Below are 25,859 nucleotides of genomic sequence, written 5' to 3'. Positions count from 1 at the left end.
CTGCAGCCCCAAGGCACCGTTGCAAAATACATGCTCTTTCACACACGTGCACGCTTATCTTAACCCGTACCTGATCAAGGTACCTACACCACCCACCACCCTCCACCCTCCCACACAGAAAACACCCGTACACGAACATACAGCAACGTCTACACCACGGTAAGAGCATTCATTCCCTCTAATCCCTATCGATTGTTAGTCGTGAAACATGTACAATGAAGAAACATATAACCTCGAAGATAAAACTTGTTCTATGAACAGCAATTCAAAAGTAGTTCGGGAAATGAAATAAATATGTAAGTAAAATCACTCTGCCCAGTGCCAAATATACGGTGAGCTGTGGGTGTCATCCCACGCGCGCTGAAACAGCCTGGCGAACTTGTCACAAGAAATAATTAACTGGGGACACATTTAAGTGGAGCTGTGATGTGACAGTGGACGGAGGCGGGATGTCAGCAGTGTAACCCCCGGCAATTGTCGTGTACAAATCAGCCCTCGGCCTCAGACAGCGCACAACGGAATGATACATGTCTCGAAACAGCCTCACACAACCCATCCATAATTCATGGCTAGCTTCAGCGTACTATGACTTACACACTATACCTAGCTGTAGCCGGACGGCCCGTGAGGCTGTTTTCCCAGGAATGAGGATCCGCAGCTTGGTATACTAATGAAGTACCGTTATCAGTAACGGGACGAAACCGAGTGGAGGACGGTGTTATAACGAGGGACCACCCCGGATCAGGATAGTTTGCACTCGTATGCTGTGGATACTAGTCGGATATGAAGGTGGGATGTTATGTGTGACTATAGGCTATATGACAGCGGTAGTGTGAGTATATTTTATGTCATGGTTCGTTCTGTCGCGTTGTCTAAATCGTTTAAATGCTATGTGGGTCATGTAGATAGCAGTATTTGTGACATATGTGTAGAATACAGGCATAATTGACGTCGTGGCCTGTCCCTTTTGAATATACAATTAACACTGTGAATCTCCAGTTTACACCCGCCCCGATATAATGGGATAGCACGGTAGAAAATCAATTGCGTACATACAATATTGTATTGAGAAGTGTTGACGGTGGAAGCGTGACAGATCTGTCTCACGCATCACGTACTCTGTCGTGTGTTTGTTGAAGAAACGGCCACTGAGTCAGTTGTAACTTTCCGCCACATCCATGTTATTTCCTCACAAGAACAAGAAAAGGATGCACAACGGTAATGACATTAGACAATGCTCTGGGGTAGCGCTTCACACTGCCATCACCAGTCTAAAGTCCAAACACAGTGTATACATAACCCAGGCCCCTATTCCCACGTGGGTGGAGAATTTTATACATGAAATAATTATTAGATTATATTGCCTATGTAAGTAGCCACGGATATGAATTGCTGTACAAACGATTGTTTCTAAATGTCTGCACGTTAGCTGGTAAAGTCGTCCTTGTCCTCATTTGATAGCCATCATTAAATTCTTAAAATTGATTGTCAGTTTAAGGATGTTGTTTTGAATCAAATATATTCGTGACCTCAGGAGAATATATTAATTAGCGTGTTAATAAACGTTATGAAAGATGCATTTACTGGACAGAACAACCCACCCACAATATGTTACCCATACAACTACACAGCGTTAGAAATTGGCACTAGTCCTGTAGTCCTTGCCAAACTGGCCAGTAGTTAAGGTATCATAAGGACAAGTAGAAATTTGCCATTTTTAAGGTTTTTGCTATATGTTATCATTATAAGGACTAGTGGACTAAATATGTTAGTTTCTACCCTTGCTACAACATTTGGCCGTCCATTCATGAAAAATTAACACGACGATTAAACATATGTTCTTTCGTGAACTTTGTGTTATCATCTGGCATGTTGTATGTAGAAAGCACCAATAGACCGATCCAGTCCCGACCGATAAGCCCCGCCCACAAGCTGCCGTCCTCGTTTTAGGCGTTAGGGGGGACAAACACTGGCTATTCGCTGTGGCGTCACAGCCGACGAAACTTGAATGCGCGGGCGATGAATTTGGCTCAGAATGCTTTGTTACCAGTCGTGTGTAAAAAATATCTGAAGAGAGTTATACATGATCTGTTTTTGGTTCTACTTTAGTTGTCATATTGCATATCGGAGTGAGAATGAGTCATATGTCCGATGTAATGGTGTATCAGTCAATGAGGAAGTCACCATGGCTGAAAGTTAGAAGCGTGCACTACTTCGAAGCACTCATATCAGGCAGAGAATACTATATTGTGAATTTACAGCATGTAAATAATATATTATTCACCCAAGGGTGGATTAACTAATTTTTGTTTTTACTTTCCATCGTAATTTAAGTGTATGGAAAGTACTGGAAACCGTAAACACAGAACAAGTTACAAATCATGTGGATATCTATAAATAGATTACAGACCCTGAAAGAAATATATCCAATGCAGCCCATGCAAGTTTATAATGTTTGTCAAATCGAGATTACTGCAGTATCTGAAAATGAAGAAAGTCTCCGGTCTCCTATTTATCATATTCTATAACTATAATTAAACTGTTTTTTTAAAAATAAAATATGTTCATTTCAGCGACTAGATGTTAGTCTATACCAGCACCTAAGATGTATGATCCATTCTCCCGTGAAGATTCCGGGGTGGAATAGGTCTTCAGCAACCCATGCTTGCCGTAAAAGGCGACTATGCTTGTCGTAAAAGGCGACTATCGGGATCGGGTGGTCAGGCTCGCTGACTTGGTTGATGCATGTCATCGATCCCAATTGCGTGGATCGATGCTCATAATATTACTCACTGGATTGTATGGTCCAGACTCGATTATTTACAGACCGCCGTCATATAGCTGGAATATTGCTGAGTGCGGCGTTAAACAACATTCCAACCAACCAAAAAACATTCACCCAGTGTCTGGTGTAGTAGCATCATGCACAAAAGAAAAGATGCGTATATTGCCTATCACACTGTATAACAACCGACATCAGTCGCATCTCAAACTGGCCCCTCGAACTGCAGCTGCCGCCACGGCTCCTCCCACAGGCGATGTTAGCGACTGAGCATGTTGTGATGTGTGTTCGTGATATTTAGTGGCAATTATAGTATCCGAAGACTTGTGTATGTGATTATTCACCTCTTCCTGTAGAATAATAAGTATAAAGTGTTTGCATTGCGTTGTAGAAACGCCCGTCAACTTTGTGCATACATCATTCGTTGAAAGTTCGTTTACCCGATGAAAAGAGGCATTCGTCACAACTCGCCCCTTTCCGTAACCTGGAATTGTCCCGGAATAACACGAGTTGGTCACGAATGGAAAAGGGGCGGGCGGGTAGCCTAGAGGTTAAAGCGTTCGCTCGTTACGTCGAAGACCCGGGTTCGATTCCCGACATGGGTACAATGTGTGAAGCCCATATTGGTGTCCCCCGCCGTGATAGTGCTGGAATATTTCTAAAAGCGGCGTAAAACCACACTCACTCACTCACTCACCACATAAAAAGGAATAGTAATGACAGTTTTGGAGATTTGCCTTGGGACCGGTTGCACTAAGCGATCGTGGGTGCACATAGACTTACGGTGGGCTGCTTTGTGGAGTTGTGCCTGGTAAGAATGAAATAACCTAATCCTGAAACTATAACTTTACTGATAACCTTCATAGACCTCCAACAACTAAAACAATAACGCTTATCTTTAGTTGTATTTTACCACGCTTACTGTTGGTGTTCCAGTTAACTGTAAGGCTGGAAAAGACTTGTGCAGTATTCTAAGCTGTAAAACGTAGCTAGTAATACGTCTTGTTCTTCTTAATCTCAGTTAAAAATATAAATATCAAAACTAAAATGGGTTATTTGTGGGTGGTTACTGACTCAAAAATCTCAAAATTTTCTACTTGTGTCAGTCATTAGATGTTATTACAACAGGGCTGGGTACGGCATATTTCATTCGCATTTGATAATTCGCTTTCAGTGGAAACAGAGCGATTTGGTCGAGAAGCACTTCGGTGAACAGTTGGGGCCATTGTGACGTCACAGTGCTCCTTTGGTGTTTAGCAGCTCTGGCGTCTGAAACGCCTCTTTTACTGAGATAAATCCAAAACAGATAATAGAGATCTTACAAAGTAATACAATCAGATATCCATTCGTCACAATCAGTTCCCAAGATGTATCGAGGGGACGGTTTGATCTCATCTTCATGTCTTCATCTGAACAACATAATGACACAAAAACCGGTTCTCTTTGACTCAGAAAAGATACAGATATTTTTTTAATGAATCCGTTCATTATACAGTTGGTAGAATCAGCGTATGTTGAAGATCCCCCTTATTTTTCTAGGAATTGGACGCACGAGAATTGTTTCACACAAGTGTCATGTCCGGATATCACGACGTCATATGTAGCGAGGAGGGTTAAACGTCGTCAGATATATCCATGTGTTGATTAGTTATATATATCGACGTCAGATATATCCATGTGTCGATTAGTTCTATCTATCGACGTCAGATATATCCATGTGTCGATTAGTTCTATCTATCGACGTCAGATATATCCATGTGTCGATTAGTTCTATATATCGGCGTCAGATTTGTATCCATGTATCGATTATTTCTATATCGACGTCAGATATATCCATGTATCAATTACAGACAGACAGAATTTTTTTCAATATTTTAGGCCATATGACCTATAGTACAGAAGTGGTTTTTTTTTTGTGTATCAAAATTGTACAGTCACGTGTAGGTAATAATAAGTTTAAATATAATATTAACGTCTTATTTCAAAAGTCTTCTTCAGGAATATCGACAGAGATGATGTATCACTTAGTTCTATATCGATGTCAGATATATCCATGCATCGATTAGTTTTATATATCGACGTCAGATATATCCATGTATCGATTATTTCCATATCGACGTCAGCTATATCCATGTATTGATTAGTTCTATATCGACGTCAGATATATTCATGTATCAATTAGTTCTATATCGACGTCAGATATATCCATGTATTGATTAGTTATATATATATCGATGTCAGATATATTCATGTATCGATTAGTTCTATATATCGACGTCAGATGTTTAGCCATGTATCGATTAGTTCTATATCGACGTCAGATATATTCATGTGTCGATTAGTTCTCTATATCGACGTCAGATATATTCATGTCTCGATTAGTTCTATATCGACGTCAGATATGCATATGAAGGTATGAGGTAGATTATGACGACGTAAAATTACACATGTAGCGAATGTTTGAATATGATGATGTTAGATATATCCATGTAGCGAATATGTCGATATTACGACGTCAGATGTACTCAAGTAGCGAATACTTCTACATGTCGACATCAGATATGTAACGGACCCTCGGTGTTCCGGACAAACGGTGTTCCTGACTCTTGGGATTCCGGACAAACGGTGTTTCGGACTAACGGTGTTCCGGACTAACGGAGTTACGGACTAACGGTGTTCCGAAGAAACGGAGTTACAGACTAAGGAAGTTACGGACTAACGGTGTTTCTGACTCTTTGGGTTCCGGACAAACGGTGTTCCGGACTAACGGTGCTCCGGACTAACGGAGTTACGTACTAAGGAAGTTACGGACTAACGGTGTTTCGGACAAACGGTGTTCCGGACTAACGGTGTTATGAACTATCGATTTTCCGGTCTAACGGGGCTCCAGACTATCAGTGTTCCGAACTTTCGGGGTTGTGGACTAACGGGGGCCAGACTAAGGAGCCTTCGCCGTACACCATGATCGCGGAGTGATACCTGCGCTGTATACCTTACAAGTCACAGGCGCAGAAAATGGGTAACCTCACCTGTCCTGTACTAAATGTTAATGGATAGTTTAAACAAGCAGATTTCCTCAAAGGCGTTTTAACATTTGCAAAAGCCGCAGGTCCGGTTATCTTGAATGCCATACCCGTGACTGATCTTCCCCGACAGCGCAGCGGTATCGGTACGTTGTAGGAACGGGCTAGTGAAGCAATCATATACAATATAGTCATTAATCGACGAGGCTTGTAGGACAATACGTCTTGGTCTGTCGTAAGTAGGTGAACCGAACAACCTGCCTGTAGTACTCGAATATCACATTACGAAGCTATAGCGACGGGATAAGTTAAACGATTGAGGCCGTAGTCGTCTTGATTGTGTTGAACCTTACACTGGTGTTGCTATGTCACGTCAAGTTCGTCTATATGGGTCATGTGATCTCGCAGAGCGTTTAGCTAGACGATCTCCCGTTGGACTTTATTTGTAACGCTCGGAAACGAAACACATGTGTAATGTCGAAACAAAAAATAATTTAATACTAAAAAGTTACGCCTGCTGCAAAACTGGACATTTTCTTTGATAAACTAATCAGTATTTACATAAAATAATTATACCCTTAAGAAGTCCGGGGTTGTTGAAAACAGCTGTAAAGTGACATTGTTTGTCATAGAGGGTGGGTGTCTGTTTGTAGGGAAGGCAGCCATATTGCGTCATGTCATTCTGACAGACATAATGTCAATGCAACCTTCTATTAAATGATTTTAATATTTCCTGTCGCTTTTGTAAAGCCAGGTAATACAAAATGAAAATATGTAAATCGAATTTTAGATAGCATTTGAAATTAGCCTTGTGTTTAACAGGTCATAGGGAAGTCTTCCTTGTTTCCTGATATAGTTTATAAAAATCTCACGTCAAAAGAATTGACATAAATAACATGGTAAAAAGTTTTTAGAATTTTTATGAGCCACTCTTCATTCTTCACAAAATACAGGTATAAAAGCATAACGTTAATCTGTAAGTACACAATTATACAAAGTACATGCTAATAGATTCTGTTAAAACGCATTGACTGGGTTGAGTGTTCCTTCATTAGGAATTAGCGAACCCAGATCCTCCAGTGAGCCCTCCCCATGACGCGTGTTTGTCCTCCCTATGGCGCAGGTGGGTCCTCACTATGACTCGCGTGTGTCCTCCCTATGAAGCGTGTGTGTCCTCCCCATGACGCGCTTGTGTCCTCCCTATGACTCGCGTGTGTCCTCCCTATGAAGCGTGTGTGTCCTCCCCATGACGCGCGTGTGTCCTCCCCATGACGCGCTTGTGTCCTCCCCATGACGCGCGTGTGTCCTCCCTATGACGCAGGTGGGTCCTCCCTATGGCGCGCGTGTGTGTCCTCCCCATGACGCGCGTGTGTCCTCCCCATGACGCGCGTTGGACCTCCATATGACGGGCGTCGGTCCTCACTATGACGCGCGTGTGTCCTCCCTATGACGCGCGTGTGTGCTCCCTATGACGCGCGTGGGTCCTCCCTATGACGCGCGTGGGTCCTCCCTTTGACGCGCGTGGGTCCGCGCAGCTGGCTCTGGCCGCGGAGCTGTCCTTCAGTCTCTGATATGGAAACATGTTTCGTTATGAAAATTAGTAGTTATAGACACTGGGTATTTCTATGGAAACATGTTTCGTTATGAAAATTAATAGTTATATACAGTGAGTATTTCTCGTCAATCCCTGTGGTCAAGTGGATAGAGCGTTTGCCCGGAGAGTGGAAGGTCGGTGGTTCGACCTCAGGCCTCGTCACACCAATAAACGTTAAAGATGGTCCTTGTTCTTACCATGCCTGGCGCTCCGCATTAAATTGAATAAAACAAGGCCTTGTCAGCTCGGAGTCAGTATAATGTTTGAGTGGGGTACTAGTATTTAGTTAAACTGACGTGTATGCACGTCGCTATATATGTACAGCAATCTTGAACGCGACGGGACACACCATGTCATCTAATCTCAACTTATCCTATCCGAACAAGACGTTGGAAAACAAATGCAGGCGGCATTGTGTTAACTCAATTAATATTAATTTGGGAGGTCACCAGGGCTAGGATAGCAAAGGAATTATTGTCAAAGTGCTAATTTTTATTTTGTCCAACACTCATCCCTTGAACATCTTAATGACTTATAACTGCAATCGAGAGCAAACCCACGCAAGTTGATTAAGCTAGCATGCGTAAATAGTCATCGGATGCTATGTCTTCACGTTCATAGATACATTTGTCTTATCAGCTTGGAACATACATTTACTGATACAATGAAAATACAGCTGAACACACATATCACATAACAGCACAACAGTATCACGTGACACACAAACTGGGTCTATTTACCATCGGTCATGCAGATCCATATCTAGAGCGAGCACATGTACAGCTGAGAGAAATAGGGATGAGAAGTGTTTGTTCACATTAGTGAATTGATTGCGCCCTAGCGCCCATCTATCTATCTATCTATCTATCTATCTATCTATCTATCTATCTATCTATCTATAAAACATATATATATAACGACAAATCTATCTATCTATCCATCTATCTATCTATCTATCTATAAAACATATATATAACGACAAATCTATCTATCTATCCATCTATCTATAAAACAAATATATAACGACATATCTATCTATCTATCTATCTATCTATCTATCTATCTATCTATCTATAACACATATATATATATAACGACAAATCTATCTATCTATCATCTAACGATCTATCAAATATAAAACGACATATCTATCTATCATCTATCTATCTATCTATCTATCTATAAAACAAATATATAACGACATATCTATCTATCTATCTATTTATCTATCTATCTATCTATCTATCTATAAAACAAATATATAACGACATATCTATCTATCTATCAAACAAATATATAACGACATATCTATCTATCTATGTATGTATCTTTCTATCTATGCAAAAGTCCAAAGACGGGCTGTATTATTATAAATATGACATGCATACATGTATATATGTAGGTGTAGGTCTGGAATTTCACAACTGCCATTAATACAAAGATGTTAAACCCACTTGTTGATCCACACTGTCATATACTTTGAAGTGCAGTGCAACTATGTGAATCCTCTTCAATTACTGTCATTTATATTTTTGACTGAATCCGTGTCAGGTGACCTTGTCTATATAAGCCTTGGCCCAGAGGCGAAATGAAGGAATGTCTCGCCCTCAGCCCAGCTAGGGTGTGGCTAGGTGCTGGGGGCACCGACACCAAACCCACTGTCGCTTGATGACCTGGCACAGTTTTTTGTGTACAGATGTGAACAGTTCTAATTAAGTAGTATAACATCCCATAAAACAAAACAGAATATTTCCAACAATTATTAAAGCCATGTTTCGTATTTTCAAAAATAAGGAAGTCGTTAAACTACACAGTAAAACATGTCTTCAGGTCGCAAAAACAAACTTAAACACGTTCCTTGTCCCATTATTTTGACATGTTTAGGTCAAAACATATTTAGGATTGTGTACAACAGCTAAACGTGTTTAGGGTTGAAATGTGTATACCTCACTTGAATTTCATCGTATGTAATATATAAAAGGATGCTATTCTCGTGGTGGAAGCAAATAAAAAAAGTTAAGGATGTATCGTAGTAATTAGATAAACTTTCAGCCCGTAAAGATCCGGGGTAGAATAGGTCTTCAGCAACCCATGCTTGCTGTAAAAGGCGGCTATGCTTGTCGTAAAAGGCGACTAACGGGATCGGGTGGTCAGGCTCGCTTACTTGGTTCTTGCATGCCAGCGATCCCAATTGCGTGGATCGATGCTCATGGTGTCAATCACTGGATTGTCTGGTCCAGACTCGATTATTTACAGACCGCCGTCATATAGCTGGGATGTTGCTGAGTGCGTCCTTAAACAACAAACAAACAAACAAACAAAAGATAAACTTTCATTGTCAGCTTCCTGTTTTTGAGACATACTACTAGTCATACAACAACGGGGCGGTCGGGTAGCCTAGTGGTTAAAGCGTTCGCTCGCCACGCCGAAGACCCGGGTTCGATCCCCGACATGGGTACAATGTGTGAAACCCATTTCTGGTGTCCCCCGCCGTGATATTGCTGGAATATTGCTAAAAGCGGCGTAAAACCATACTCACTCACTCACTCATACAACAACACCACATAGACCTCACGGCATACGAAACTGCAACCTCTTGTAGTCCTTTATGCTACCACTTGTACAACGGAGACTGTTGCCATTGCAAGTGGCAGTTCTCCTAGGCACCAGTTTGATTGTTGTACATTTTTATGTTAATATTGTATCAAGTTCGTTGAAGGTCCCGGCGGTATATGTGTTGTTCAAGTGCCCGTGAATCTGATTTCTACATCTAATTCAATATAATTTCATACTATAAAGTTTGCACTGTTTCTTTCATGCTGATTGGTTGAAGGAGTCACGTGATCTGATATTTGGAGTTAACACACCTGTGAACGGACAGAAAAGTTGACACGATGTGAACAATTTTTTTGTGAAATTGATCGTGTGAACTTTTGCCGGAACTACTTTCCGGGGTTTCCCCGAATTCTCGATCGGTGTTTACGATCAAGTCGTTTTTTTAATTTTCTGTTTAATCCCTGCATTAATCAGCAATATAATGTAATTGAGTATTTTTGCCTGGTCTTGTAACATTTCATCTGACGTATAAATAACAAATGCTTTGGTTCTGGTGTTTGATGTTGTCTGGTTGCTAGGCCTACATGAAACAAAATGGATTGTCCTCACGGCGATTTGTATATAGAATGGCTATCTATCAATACTAATAACGCAAGTGAAGAAAATGAATTCTGTAAAATAACTGAGGTGAACGAAATTGATTTATATTTATTGAGCGATATTGACTTTGATGCCTTGTTTTCGAAAATGATAGGAATCTAGCATCAAAGACAATCGCGAATGAAAACAATGTAGTACCCTGCTCAGGTGTGGCCGCCGGCACAGATCAAAGCGACTGCTCCTGATAAATCCCAAACTAAAACCCGATTCGCTATCGTATCGGGAAAAAACCCTCCAAGATTTTGAGAAACCAAGACTCAGCAAATCTACAATGAAAAACAGAACATTTATAGGCTCTGAAAATGTTCAATGGTAAGCCATATATAATTAATCTAGCTATTAAAAAAATAAGACATAAAAAAGTAAGGAAAGAACTTTAATTAAAAAACAAAAAAAACTTGCCTACTTGTTTTACCGATTGGTCATCGGAAACGAGAAAATTTCCGTACACGGAATTACTACACCGGTTTCTGAGTTAGCCGACCTTCTCCGTGCATTCTAGGCCGAGACGCGGCGGCACATGAAGAAGGACGGGGTACAGAAATGAAACAGCCACCATGCAGGTGATACCGTAGGTCCATCTCAGGCAACCAGAAACACCACCCAAGCAACGAATTACAGCACACACGACAAATTCCAAATTCCAAATATAACACACCCTGACGTTGAAAATTAACACAAAACACACACGTTTCAGAGCACTCCGTTCAATCCCCACGAGTCCTTTCCATAGTTTTCGATTATCCACACCACATTCATAAATCAGTCATATTCCCAATTTGCTCGTGCCAAGGGAGGGTTCATGCGTCGGGGTATTTTCCATAACTGTTCCATAAGCTTCATTTTCAACAGCTGTAAAAATTTCATCCTCATCCTCCCGTTCGACTCGAAATGCACCACTTTACAAACTTATGTGACGTCATAAATAAACACACACTGATGGTTGACCTCGCTTCGGTGCATCGAGTCATGTTTATATTTTTGTGCACTTTCCTGTTACCTATTTTAAAGATTTCATTAATCCCATTTGTTAGGATATTATTCGGCGAGACCAATAAACTACAAAGTATATGAAATTATAAGAATTGAACGATGGGTTCACATAGTTTAACCAGCGCTTTTAAATCGTTCACACTTCAATGAACCCATCCAAACTGACGTTCAATTCTTAAAAATATTATACATCGTATCCATATTTGACTTATCGCCTAATGATATGCTTCTTATTGAAGCAGGTATACATTCGAAACATATTTGAACTTTAAACTTCTTCAAATTCGAAAATGTTTGAACATGTTTAAATTCTAATACTATTTAAACTTAAATCATTTTTATAATCTAAACATGTTCAAACATGTTTAAAGTCTAAACATATTTAACGTGTTTAAATTCCTAACGTGTTTAGATTATGGGGATGTTGTGCTTAGGTGGTGTTCAGGCTGCGAGGCGATAGCTCAGTTCATGTGTTTAGACCTAACTGCGTTTGGATAGAACACCCCAAACGCATTCCGTTTAGGATATAAACACATTCCTAATCATGTTTATATCTAAACATGTCTAGTTTTACATTATAAACACTTTTAACAGGGAAAAATTGCTTTATTCAATCTAAAATAATGTAGAGGTCCCCGTTCCACAAAGTGATATTGATGCCACAAAGTCGTTGATGAGTATGGGATGCTAAGACTGGCCTTGTGCTAAGATCGCTTTGTGGAAAAGGGCCCGGTCTGGATATTATTTTATGAGGCACTTAACATATACACATTTAGACATTTCCCCAAAATGTGAAGCCAGTATCAAAAAGTATTTATAATGTACTGTTATTCAACATACCGAAAACATAAAATACCTCTATATCGTGCCATCTAGATAGTATACATGTTTTGCCGGTGTATATAGTCTTTCTTTACCCCACTTTGCCACCGTTGATGTTTTCTTGGGAAAAACACATTGATTTATGTGGTAAATGTAGAAAACAGTGCCTAGGGTCTATATAACTGTAAGTAATGCAGTCCCTAGACACCGTTTTCATAACTGTTTTGTTTCAACTACTAATCCAGACCGCCGCCGTGGTCTAGTGGTAGAGCGTCCGCACGGAGAGCGGAAGGTCCGGGGTTCGATCACCGGCCGCGTCATACCAAAAGACGTTTCAAAGATGGTATTTGTTGCTGTCCTGTCTGGCGCTCGGTATTAAAGGGATTAAGTGACTGTACTTTGTCTGAGTGTGGTATTCATGTTAAACTGCGGCATGGTATCGCAGTGGGCTGGCACTATAAATCGGCATCAGTCCATACTAATACACACACACACACACACACACACACACACACACACATGCCCAAGGGACGCAACTCGTCACAGCGAATTGCGGCGCCCTAGACGACTGGGCCAACCGTGGCCCAAGATACAACATGAACCCCATGCAAATAATAGGATGTAGTTTTTGTTTGTTTATTCTTTAAAATATTCCCATTTTTATATTTTGTAAATTATTAAAATGCATCTTTATTAATAGTGGTAATCCCATAAAATATGCTACAATATTCATTTGACGTACCTACCTCAAATGTCAATATTATGGGGCATTCTCTGCTATTGCCTTTGAAAAAGATTTATATACGTGTTTGTAATGAATATGCGCAAGGTATTTGTGCACCGTTACAAAGTACCTAGTGCATTAAAATAGATGGTTTAATAAATACACAAACAACCCATATCGTAAACAGTCTTATGTGTCTCTATTTTCCCCTTCAACATTATATGATATCAATATGGCATCTGTTCCTTTGTAACTGCTATATCTAATACCCTTATCAAGCACTAATCAATATTGATATGCCCACCTCTAGTCTGCTCGGGGCTATACTTAATATTGCAAAGAGGAGGCTGTTCATCGTCAAGGAGAATATCGCCTGCTTGCTTCCGCAGGGCCCTCCAGTGCACGACCTACTATCATGTAGCTGATGTTTGTCGACGTGGGTGCTTTATATTGTATTAAGAAATCAATGGCAAATGCATTCAGTAATACGATACAATGCACCTTAAACTGGAGTTAAAATTAATCCCTGATTAATTTTGTAAAATACAATAGAAACAGAGTGTATTAAGTATTAAGAGGCTACCTATGTGAATCAGTGAGTGAGTGAGTATGGTTTTACGCCGCTTCTAGCAATATTCCAGCAATATCACGGCGGGGGACACCAGAATTGGCTTCACACATTGTACCCACGTCGGGAATCGAACCCGGGTCTTCGGCGTGACGAACGAACGCTTTAACCACTAGGCTACCCGACCTAGTACAGAAATACTTTAATTTCCGTAGAGATTTCTATTCTAATTAAGGATAATATGTTTTTAAACAGTAGTCTTCTCTCGATGTACTGTGTTAGTTCGTGGTCATTGGTAACGCATGTGTCCATATAAACTTCTCAACTTTTGAACACCCGACCATCTGAACCGCCTGGTAGCGCCTTGTGGAAGTGAAGCAACATTGGAGTTGTTTATCGAACAATAAAACACTGCAGGGAGAACATACCATCAGGGACGCAGCAGTGTTTTATTGTATAATAAACAACGACCACGTGTCGTTTATTTCTTATATGAGATATCAACATTACGTACAGATGTTAGTAAGAAGTACACGCTTTAAAAATATTCACCCGTATTTAAATAATGATGAATGACTGGATAGAATCCGACTGGATAGAATCCGCAATGTCGGACAAGTCCATTTTATGAACAGGGGGTATGTGATATATATTTATTTATATAATTTATGTATATTTATGTTAGGTATTTATTGATAACACACACTCATTTTTAAGAAATCCTGAAGAAATCTAGATGATGAAACTAAATATATCAATTGGTCAGTTGGTCCAATCATGTATGTATGTATGTATGTATGTATGTATGTATGTATGTATGTATGTATGTATGTATGTTGTATGTATGTATGTATGTATGTATGTATGTTGTATGTATGTATGTATGTATGTATGTTGTATGTATGTATGTATGTATGTATGTATGTATGTATGTATGTATGTATGTATGTATGTATGTTGTATGTATGTATGTATGTATGTATGTATGTATGTATGTATGTATGTATGTATGTATGTTGTATGTATGTATGTATGTATGTATGTTGTATGTATGTATGTATGTATGTATGTATGTATGTATGTTGTATGTATGTATGTATGTATGTATGTATGTATGTATGTTATCGATACTATTTATGTGACACTTCACGAATCAATTCTGAAAACAATTACCCGTTTTATGTGTTTCCCCGATGAAGCAGTTTTTGTCATATGAACTTGTGATGTCAATAATCCAATTAACTGAGTGGAAATACGATCTCAATAAATGAAATCGATTGTATATTTTATTATGTTAATATAATGGAAGCAGTACGCACTAATGTATAAAAACGACCGTGGGGATTCCGGTAAGAATGTAGATCCCCAGCAACCTAAGAGGCGACTAAATGGATCGGGTGGCCAGGCCCGGCGACTTTGTGGATTGGATGTCTCTATATCCATCACGGCAATCACTTGCTGTTTTGTCCACAAACTATGTCAACGCCATATCTAACTTCAAGACACATATCTAACAACACGCAATCACAAACACACACCGCCCGTGAAGATCTGGGGTAGAATAGGTCTTCGGCAACCCATGCTTGCCGTAAAAGGCGAGTACGCTTGTCGTGAGAGGCGGCTAACGGGATCGAGTGGTAAGGCTCGGTGATTTGGTTGATGCATTTCATCGTATCCCATCCGTATCGATGATTATGTCAATCACTGGATTGTCTGGTCCAGACTCGATTATTTCCGGATCGCCCATATGTAGATGGAATATTGCTGAGTGCGGCATAAACAAACACACAGAAACTAATTTATAGAATGAATAGAGTAATCTTTTAAATATCAAGAAAACTCGTCGCGCTTCTATGTATGGGTAGGGACAGGATATCCGAGATATGTCAAGTGTTCCGATTGATTCAGGACATAATTTCGGAACTGGCTCTATACGGTCTCTGCTTGATTGTTCAACTCCCAACACATGTCCAAACTATAATCACATAGATCCATAGATATGTCTCATTATACAAACAGTTATTATTTAGTGTCACAGTTATGGATTATTATTAATAAGGGTGTAGCATATTGTTTTAGGGGACGGGTTATTCCTTCCATTGATACTCTTACTCTGTGGGGCGTTTATGCCACGATGTACTACCCCTACGACACGTGAAGGTATATGGCATTAGATATGCGTGTGTCAGCGTGTATGAGTTGCGGTAATTTTTCTTTGAAGAGTATGTCACGGCGCGTCACGGATCCTATCACGGCTAATTCACGAACCTATGCGCGGACAGGACTGAGCGTGTTTCAGGACACACTTGCACGGAGTGTAGGTCTCTGTTGTAGTAATACTGACACAAGTCCTTGTCCTGAGTCACGTCGACATTATGCATTGACTTTGACAAGAAAAGCAAAATGTTTTACTTATCACGTATGTAGTTTCTTATTGAGCTTAGTCTGAAAACTAAAATGTGATTAGGCAGACTAAAACAAGTTCGGGCATAATTTGTTATTTTACTCGAATGAAATATATCGGTTTGATTTTTTCACGTTACTATGATATTTCATAAACAAATACACAACACATGCAAATATTGCCCGCGTGATCCGCGTAGTCACGTGGCATGTCCCCGTTAACCATGTGATGCGCATGCCATGTTTTATTCAGGAAGTACAGTCTCATCACTGAATGATGCCATTGCTTCCCTGACGCAGACACTGAACATTGGGATAGAGTCCATCTGTCCATAACTACGCCGGCATTTGATGGGCTATTATATCTGTGTGTGAGTGGGCGTTTCTTGGACGTCGGTATATAAGTAATGACATTATGCTCGTCCCCTAATTATGCATCCACCACTACTACCGCTACCACTACAACCACCACTACTACCACTAACACTACCACTAACACCACACACACCACGACTACCACCAGTACTACATGTACCACTAACACCACCACTAACACCACCACTAACACCACCACTACTACCACTAACACCACTAACACTAACACCACCACTAACACCACTACTACCACTAACACCACCACTACTACCACTAACACAACCACTACTACCACTAACACCACTAACACTAACACCACTACTACCACTAACACCACCACTACTACCACTTACACCACTAACACCACCACTACTACCACTACCACTACTAACACCACCACTACTAACACCACCACTAACACCACTACTACCACTAACACCACCACTACTACCACTTACACCACTACTACCACTAACACAACCACTACTACCACTAACACCACTACTACCACTAACACCACCACTACTAACACCACCACTAACACCGCTACTACCACTAACACCACCACTACTAACACTAACACCACCTCTACTAACACCACCACTACTACCACTAACACCACCACTACTACCACTAACACAACCACTGCCACCACTACTACCACTAACACTAACACCACCACTACGACCACTACCACTAAAATAACCACTGCCACCACTACTACCACTAACACCACTACTACCACTAACACCACCACTACTACCACTAACACCACCACTACTACCACTTACACCACTAACACCACCACTACTACCACTACCACTACTAACACCACCACTACTAACACCACCACTAACACCACTACTACCACTAACACCACCACTACTACCACTTACACCACTACTACCACTAACACAACCACTACTACCACTAACACCACTAACACTAACATAACCACTGCCTTCACTACTACCACTAACAACAATAACACCACCACTACTACCACTAACACTAACACCACCACTACCACCACTACCACTAAAATAACCACTGCCACCACTACTACCACTAACACCACTACTACCATCACTACTACCACTACCACTAACATAACCACTACTACCACTAACATAACCACTACTACCACTAACACCACCACTACTACCACTAACACTATTTCTGCTGATAGTATACTTGTTACAAAGTACGTATTACTAATTACTAATGGAATGATAATGTACAAAAAAATCCGACCAGATTGTCGATTGATTGATACACAGAAGTATTGATTGAAAATCAAAGCCAACAAACATCAGCCTCACGTGACCACCCCGAGCTCGACACCATGACCGACAGATGTCACATCAACACTCATGCAGCAAGCGCGTGTCTTCATCACCACCGCGTTATAGCGAGGAGACACATTTGGACATGTGTACAGTACATTCCATTGAAGCCACTCCAGTTATTTAGTCAACATTCACTATCTAAATAGCTGTATCACTCAGCCCTGTTAGCGTAACCACACATTAATCGTCACATCAATATTCAAAAGAACAGAATTATGTTCGTTTGACAGATAGTTGTTTTGTTATAATCTTTCAAAGAGAACTTGATGTTAACACACACACCCTCCCCCCATAAGAGCCAGCTATGGTGATATGCTAGATACATACATGAACATCCACATCGATGCGTGTGGTCATGCAATACTTTTTGACCATACGGTACCATGCTGGACATACAATAATACAGTTCGATGCTGACCATTCAATGTTACACTGGCTACACGATACTATGCTGACCATCCGATACTATAGTGGTCACAGACTTGCTTACAATCAGATGGTTGAGAGTATTCCTCTTTTCAATGGTAAGTATGTAGGACACAATAAACGTCCAATACTTGGTTAGGATTTGTTTGTTTGTTGTGTAACGCCGCACTCAGCAATATTCCAGCTATATGACGGCGGTCTGTAAATAATCAAATCTGGACCAGACAATACAGTGATTGTCATCATCATCATCATCATCATCAATCCACGTAATTGGGATACGAGTCAGCGAGCCTGACCACCCGATCCCGTTAGTCGCCTCTTACGACAAGCATAGTCGCCTTTTACAGCAAATATGGGTTACTGAAGACCTATTCTATCCCGGGTTTTCACGGGTGTACGAGATTAGGACAAAGACTAAAATCCTAGCTCTTTTCTTAATGTTTGGATTTCTATCATCTGTAAAAGGAAACTTTTATGTAAATCTGAAAAACAAATAACTATGTTTTATCAACATTATGTGCATCAGTTTGTGCTACGCCTCGTGGGAATTCCGGGTTAGAAAGTTTGACTGGTCGTAAGAAGTAGCCAAATGGATCAGATGACCAGGCTCAGTGACTTGGTTGATTGTCATCTTACCCCGACAGCATGGGTCGTTGCCCACAATGTCGTTCACTGGATTGTCTGGTCCAGACAGATTTTTTACAGTCCGGAATCGTCTGGGTGCGGCACACACACATGGGCGGATGTCCTTCTGATTGTGTTACAAAGGCAACACGACTCAGGATGGAGTTCATGTAACCAATGACTAAAGCAATTTGGTCAAAAGTGAACTAAAACTCGCACACAAGTACTTCCACGCGGATGTGACATTATGTGTCATGTTTCTTTAGAACATGAAATCGCTGTGTAGAGTTGCGTCCCTTGGGCACGCCAGAAACCTATGATTGTGGGTTCAAATCCCGGTTCGCCCCGATTATGTTTCTAGGGTTGTCAGCACCATACCCGTGCTCGTGGGTTTCACCGAAGTGCTAAACGTCTGAAACCTGCATGACTTCGGGCTTTCCTCCAACATTACGCTGACACGCCGCGATATATGCGGCGTTAAACCCAACTCACACACACACACACACACACACACACACACACACACACACACACACACACATAGAACGTGAAATGCAAATTAGAATACAAATAGTTTATCTCAGTGCAGTGGTGATATGTCCAGTCATGTCTGTGTCAGAGTGTGGAACCTCCTTCAACTGCCAATTCACTGCGGTATCAAGTGAATCTGTGACTTGGGCTTTCCCGTTACATACCAGTGTGTCAGTTCACCGTGGTACAAGTCGCACTGTAGGCGTGGAGCGTTGCTTGTTTTATTGACCACTGGAGGAATATTAGCAGATAAAGCTGGAAAATGGCCAACTGTCGACACAATTAATTGACCCATCCGGGCATTTATGACATGGCGTCATAACACAACACGTGCTAAACTATAAATCAAACCTTCCTATGGGTATCTATTTGTGTCGTCGATTGTGTCGATTGTGTCTACTTTTTGTGTAGGCTCTCTACATACCACATGTGCTGTGATACCTGGACTGTCATGCCTCGACAATAGTTGAAGTAGTATTTGAGATTAGCGTTTACAGTGTACATGTCAGAAGCCAGAGCTGATGTCACCTTTTGGATAAAACACAAGAGCGTGGATATGGTGTTGTCATTGAAATGATTCATTATCCGGATCTAGGGTTCGAACCCACGAGTATGATGTTGACAACCATGGATCATCATTAGGGATAGTCTGACATCCCAACCAACCATTATCGGATTATGTAACGTCAAAGGGACGCCACTCTGCACACCACACTTTGGAACACTATTCAAGGGCAAAACGAAGGTATTTTTATTTTGTCATTGCTGATCGGGACCGGACTAGTAGAAGTCATCGTAGTCACTTATCTGCCAGACAGATGTGTTTTGTTAATGGAACTAGATCTGACTCAAGTAATAATGAAGAGATACAGTAAACTACGGTTATAACGGACTCAAAGGGGCCACTAGTTCGTTATAACCGAAGTTCGTAACGATCACGCTTATAACGAACTGACGGATATGACGAACTTATTTTCTTGTCCCGGCCACTGCTGTATCTATGCTGTACATATGCTTATAACGAACTACTGTTATAACGAACAAAAAATAGTGGCCCCTTTGAGGTCGTTATAACCGTAGTTTACTGTACGTTCTATTGCCAGGCAGATTACATCTGCATAAAGCTGTATGTGTAGTGTCCGTGTTCTGCTGGAAGGCTGTAGGGCTTACAGAGCGCTCTGTCTGTCTGATGAACGCGATAGGTTCTGTATTGTATATACTAACTGTTACGGGTAGACCTGAGCAGAATCTCCGACTTAAGACAACAGACTTTTCTTGTTCGCAGATTAATGATATGATAGAAAGGATATAATATGTCATGCTTGGATGCCAGCGATGATATAACATATAAAGAAATATACCCTATAACCTATTACCTCTCTAGTTCAAAGGCCGCGCGCTAATTACATCTGTAGATCGCGATGATAACATAGATTGCTGAGGGCATACATATAGAATACTAAACGAGCTTCCGTGTAATACCAATTTTATGAAACGAGTGAATAGTTGTGGTATCTGACGAGCAAGGGGGGCACGGGTGGCCTAGTCGTCTAAGGCGCCGCGATTCGCTGTGCAGAGTTGCGTCCCTTGGGCACGCCAGAAACCTATGATTGTGGGTTCGAATCCCGGTTCGCCCCGATTATTTTTCTAGGTTTGTCAGCACCATACCCGTGCTCGTGGGTTTCACCGAAGTGGTAAACTTCTGAGACCTGCATCACTTCGGGCTTTCCTCACACACGAAGCTGACACGTCGCGATATAACTGCAATACTGTTTAAAGCGGCGTTAAACGCAAGCGTTAAGGTTATCGCAACTCACATACTTTAACTTAGATCAACGACTGTCGTTGCGCTACAGTACGATCGCCTTGTTGAACGGGGCCTTGCACCTCAAAGTTTACAATCACGTCACAATACCCGATGACGTAATTTGTGGAATTTTGTTGCAAGACCCTTCGGCGAAACAATGCCATGTGACGTCAGCCTAGCAACAAGGTTGCTGGGGTCATCGAGTGTGCATAAGGTCCTCTCAGTGATCTATTATCTCCACACACAATGTCGTTGAATAATATGTTGAGAGCTTTCAATATTTGTTCGTGAAACGTGTTCCAAGAGTACATAAGCACGCATTTTGGTATTACACAATGTGTAATACAGCTGAATGTTTATTAAACGGGTGATCTCTTCACGGGCAAGTAATAAATTGGTGTAGGTATTGCCGTATGCACAACCCAAGCTGTAAGTCGGGAAAATACAATAGACGTTTCAGATTTATTTAGGAAAATAGTGATTTCAGATGATTTTTCAGAGAGAGAGAGGGGGGGGGGGAAGGAGAGAGAGAGAGAGAGAGAGAGAGAGAGAGAGAGAGAGAGAGAGAGAGAGAGAGAGAGAGAGAGAGAGAGCAGTAGTATACGGGAGTGCTGTAGTTTACGGTTTATGAATCATGTTGTCACTATCCTTTTATTGAAAACATTCCCGTGTCACGGAATGTTTGTGACATATGCTGGAATCGACCTCATTGTTCAGCGAGAACCACTGATCATGATCGATGGCAATAATGTAGGCAAAAACCAAGTACCAGGTGCAGATAATAAGCCAGTTGAATGCCATGAGCCCAATCACGCACTTTGTATAGATAATATTTAATTAAATTTGATTGTATATATTTGTTATATTTTATTGTTGTCATTCTCCAAAGTGAAGCCCAATTACTTTTTCGACAATGCCCGCTGCAGCGGCCGTTTTTATCAACTAATTAATAGCTTTTTATCGGCCATCTTTCTTTCCAAATGCACCAAAAAGGTTTATTTGCAAGAAGGGTAAAGGGTCATTCATATACAAAACCAAATACACAGAGCAAGAGCGAAAATTATACCACAGGTTAATACAAAACTACATAAATACAAACACACAACGACTTTGTGAGTTCATTACAGCCAATTTTCTTTTGTCATAAGCATAAAATTAGTAATGTGAGAAAAATTAAAATCAGCGTTCACTGGGAGTAACCAAAACTGATTTGAAGATATTTAAGCTAGGCTACTTCCAAAAACGTTCCTACATTCTAAGGTCTTCATATAATACAAACACATACATAAGAATTCGTCCTCTATAACGTGATTGCAAGCTGATAGTAATGTGAGCTTGATTTAGTTAGTGAGTGCTTGCTTTGGATAAGAACATATTGATACATATATCCGTAAGTTACCGTAGAGGTGAGATGAAATTGGGTTTAACGTCGCGTCCAAGATTATTGCACTTATATAGCGACGTGTGTGTATGTGTGTGTGTCTGCTTGTACTAGTCCGGACTGATTTCTTCTTTGATAGGCATTTAGCTTCTTTGATAGGCATTTAGAAGTTGGAGTACTAAGTAAGGATAAGAATTTATGGATGAACAACTTCTTTATTACAATAAGAGCGACGTTTCGGTGCAGGTTCTAACACCGTTATCAAGCAAGTGACTGATGTCGATTTATAGTGCTAGCACACTGAGATACCATGCCGCAGTTTCACTTGAATACCCCACTCAGACACAATATACTGCCTCCGAGCCGACCAGTCCTTGTTTAAGCCCCTTAATGCCAAGCGCCAGACAGGGTAACAACACGTACCATCTTTGAACGTCTTTTGGTATGACGCGACCGGGGATCGAACCCCGGACCTTCCGCTCTCCGGGCGGACGCTCTACCACTAGACCACGGTGGCGGTCAGTTACCGTAGAAAAAAGACAGTTGGCTGCAATCCGTTCGAGATAACCAATGAAACAAATAAAAAATCCGAGCAAGTAATGAGCGAATAGTAGAGGCCCATGGGTTGTGTCGAGGTCACAGTTACAAGTTATATGCCTTTTTAGGTATTCGGTCCTCCTGCATATGAACTACTTTAAGACAACTTTTTCTACTTCTAAGGAGAGAGTTTGTATAAATCGGAAAGTGATCTGTTTCTCCATACTTCCATTTGGGGTTAATAATCCGATATTAAGAAACTTTATAAACGTTTGCAGATGGATTGTTTCACATTGCTGTCCCCACACCACAGAACCATATAATAGACATGGCTGTATTTGCGTTTCAAACATCGTAACAAATACCGCAGTGGAAACCATATCAGTTTTACTGAAAGTTATCATTAATTCAAGGCGTCATATTTTTCATTTAATGCCCAAATCTGAAAAAAAATATTGCTGAAATTTCCTGAAAAATTAAAGACTAAACCAAAATATTTGTAGCTGGATGCAACTTCAATGAATTACGCAAAAATATTTCATTGCATCTGTAACCCATTGTCTGAGACTAAAATAACCTCGTCTGCAAAGACCAACAACAATATTTCTAATATATCAGGGATTAACTGAAAATCATGTTTACCATCAGAAATAATTCCATCAACTTGGAATTAAAGACAGCAGAAAGTTTGTGAGGTAGTAAATGTGAAAATACATGTCACTTTTGTCTTTGAATGCGACTTGTTGAACGAAGAAAGCGACACTTAGAAAAAAAGTAGTATAGTCAAAAATACACTAACTGATCTCAATTCGATATTCAATGGAAACGGGGATTTACCAGAACAAGATAATAATTAAAAAAACGATTATGTACAGAGTGTACATAATACAAAGAGATTAAGGTAAACTACATTGATCTCACTGTTCACTTACCTGTCCTATTCTTTTCTACATGTTTAGTACAAATTGTAAATCAATAGTGTAAATATCTGGGAGGTGTCCTAAGTTGGAGAACTTGTACCCAACTACATTTGTATAATAGATGGTGGAAAAAACACGGATGGACTGCAGAGTACTGCTTCAAAGGTATTATCTTTCATTTTTTTTTAATTCAAGTTTTTCCTACGGCAAATAGGTTTATAATTATTCCTAATAATACAATACCAATAATGGATCGAGGATCGCGATTTGTAAACTTACTTGATTCCCGCGAGTTGTTATGCGTTTGGTCCCGCACCACACTGAACGACGTGTTATAGAATACATGATTTAAAAATTAAGCTCTACCCCGGCTACCTGGAGCGGACATGCTGAAGTCAACATAAATGTAAGCATGGACACAGATATTTTACAGACGGATCTCCAACAAGGGAGGTAACTCGTACACCCTTACGTACAGTCAATGCGCCTTGAGCTGTCATCCACGCCACTCCGAGCTTGCAATTGTTTCAGAAAGTTTGAAACTAAAACATTATTATCTTGTCAAGTGGATTATCCAAACTGTAGGAAGAGACAGGGTTAGGATGCGGTCGTAGGTCAAGCGAAGTATCATGAGATTAACCATCATTCGTTTTATTTAAAATTCATTTTTTACATATATACACAACATATATACACCCACCAAGTTTGCGTCTTGTATTTTTAAAGCAAACAAACCAACCACAGTTTCAGATCTTGAGAAATCCTCAAATCATGGTTAGAGCACATTTGGCGCCCTTTGGTCAGTTTGGCAGTCTCAAATATAATTATTTCCTGAGTAGGGTTAAGAAAACGCGATCAAAATCTTCAACATAGCAGAAATATGCTTTCAGTCACGAAGGCCGTAATAGACATCAAAGACTTATGGAAATAGTTTATTGACTACCCCCGAATGTTCGTGAAGTCAAACCTTTATCAACGTCCAATATCTGCACGTTTTTTAAATATTTCTATTCATTCATCATTCATCACGGACACTTCAACCTTCACTTTGAAATCCAATTCCCACGTACCTTTGCCATGAAGACGTCAGAATCAAAACCAAGAACGCAATTGCCTCCAGGATAATTACCATGCGGTCTGACTCAATACATCCCAATATATTAGACGCTTTACAAGCACTATGTGTTTTCGGACTTGCGGGTCTTATTTCGTATGTGATGCCCGAAAATTTGAGGTTTCAAATGTTAAAATTAGCATGTTAAATTACTTTTTCAAAATGTTATTTTTCTTTTCAGATGGAGAATGGCCACGGTCCAAACCAGCAAAAACCCGAAAACACAAAGATCCGACGTCTGGTCCCATACGCGATTAGCCACGAGGGGATTCTGTGGGAGGACGACTCCCGTCTACTGAGCATCGTGTCCCTTTACATCCTCGGTCTTGTCGGAGTGTTCATCCTCATCTTCCTGCTGTGCCACTTCCTGAAGGACTCCGGACTGTCCCACCTCGGCCAGAACGACATCATTGACGTTGACAATGTGGCGCTTTATAACGAAGTGTATACCAACAGGATCATTGATATCATTCACACATCAGAGCGGGAACACCAGTCCCCTAAAACTAGTCCTGTGTCTACCATACGCAGCCATAGGAGACTCTGCGACACTGCTGAAATAAGTAAGTGAATTCTTCTGAAAAGCTTTATTTTGTTGTTCTCTGAACTCCGCTTATGAGTCGAAGAATCACCATTCTCGATTGTCCAGTTTATTATATATAGTAAA

The 25,859-nt window shown here is 40.6% G+C and overlaps 1 protein-coding gene across 2 annotated transcripts; it reads left to right on the top strand.

Annotated features, from left to right (window-relative positions):
• Positions 1-343: 343 nt before the first annotated feature.
• LOC125373491 lies at positions 344-25,859 on the top strand. Of its 2 annotated transcripts, none has more exons than XM_048384593.1 (2): positions 344-832; positions 25,374-25,859. In XM_048384593.1, exons 1-2 carry the CDS (start codon positions 800-802, stop codon positions 25,761-25,763), a joined length of 423 nt encoding a protein of 140 aa, XP_048240550.1. In that variant the 5' UTR covers positions 344-799; the 3' UTR covers positions 25,764-25,859. The 2 variants fall into 2 exon arrangements, with proteins under 2 accessions (XP_048240550.1, XP_048240551.1); XM_048384594.1 differs by having other exon boundaries at positions 346-789; positions 25,374-25,857.

This window comes from Haliotis rufescens, unplaced genomic scaffold (assembly GCF_023055435.1).
Source record: "Haliotis rufescens isolate VD_foot unplaced genomic scaffold, xgHalRufe1.0.p SCAF_5, whole genome shotgun sequence".
NCBI classification, from domain to species: Eukaryota; Metazoa; Mollusca; class Gastropoda; order Lepetellida; family Haliotidae; genus Haliotis; species Haliotis rufescens.
This window is presented reverse-complemented; position numbering and strand designations above follow the sequence as displayed.

Excerpts from the sequence above, each read along its gene's own strand:
- LOC125373491 (XM_048384593.1), top strand. The coding sequence starts at position 800 with ATGTGTGACTATAGGCTATATGACAGCGGTAGT. Across the intron at positions 833-25,373 it reads GGCTATATGACAGCGGTAGT|ATGGAGAATGGCCACGGTCC; the intron begins GTGAGTATATTT and ends TTTTCTTTTCAG.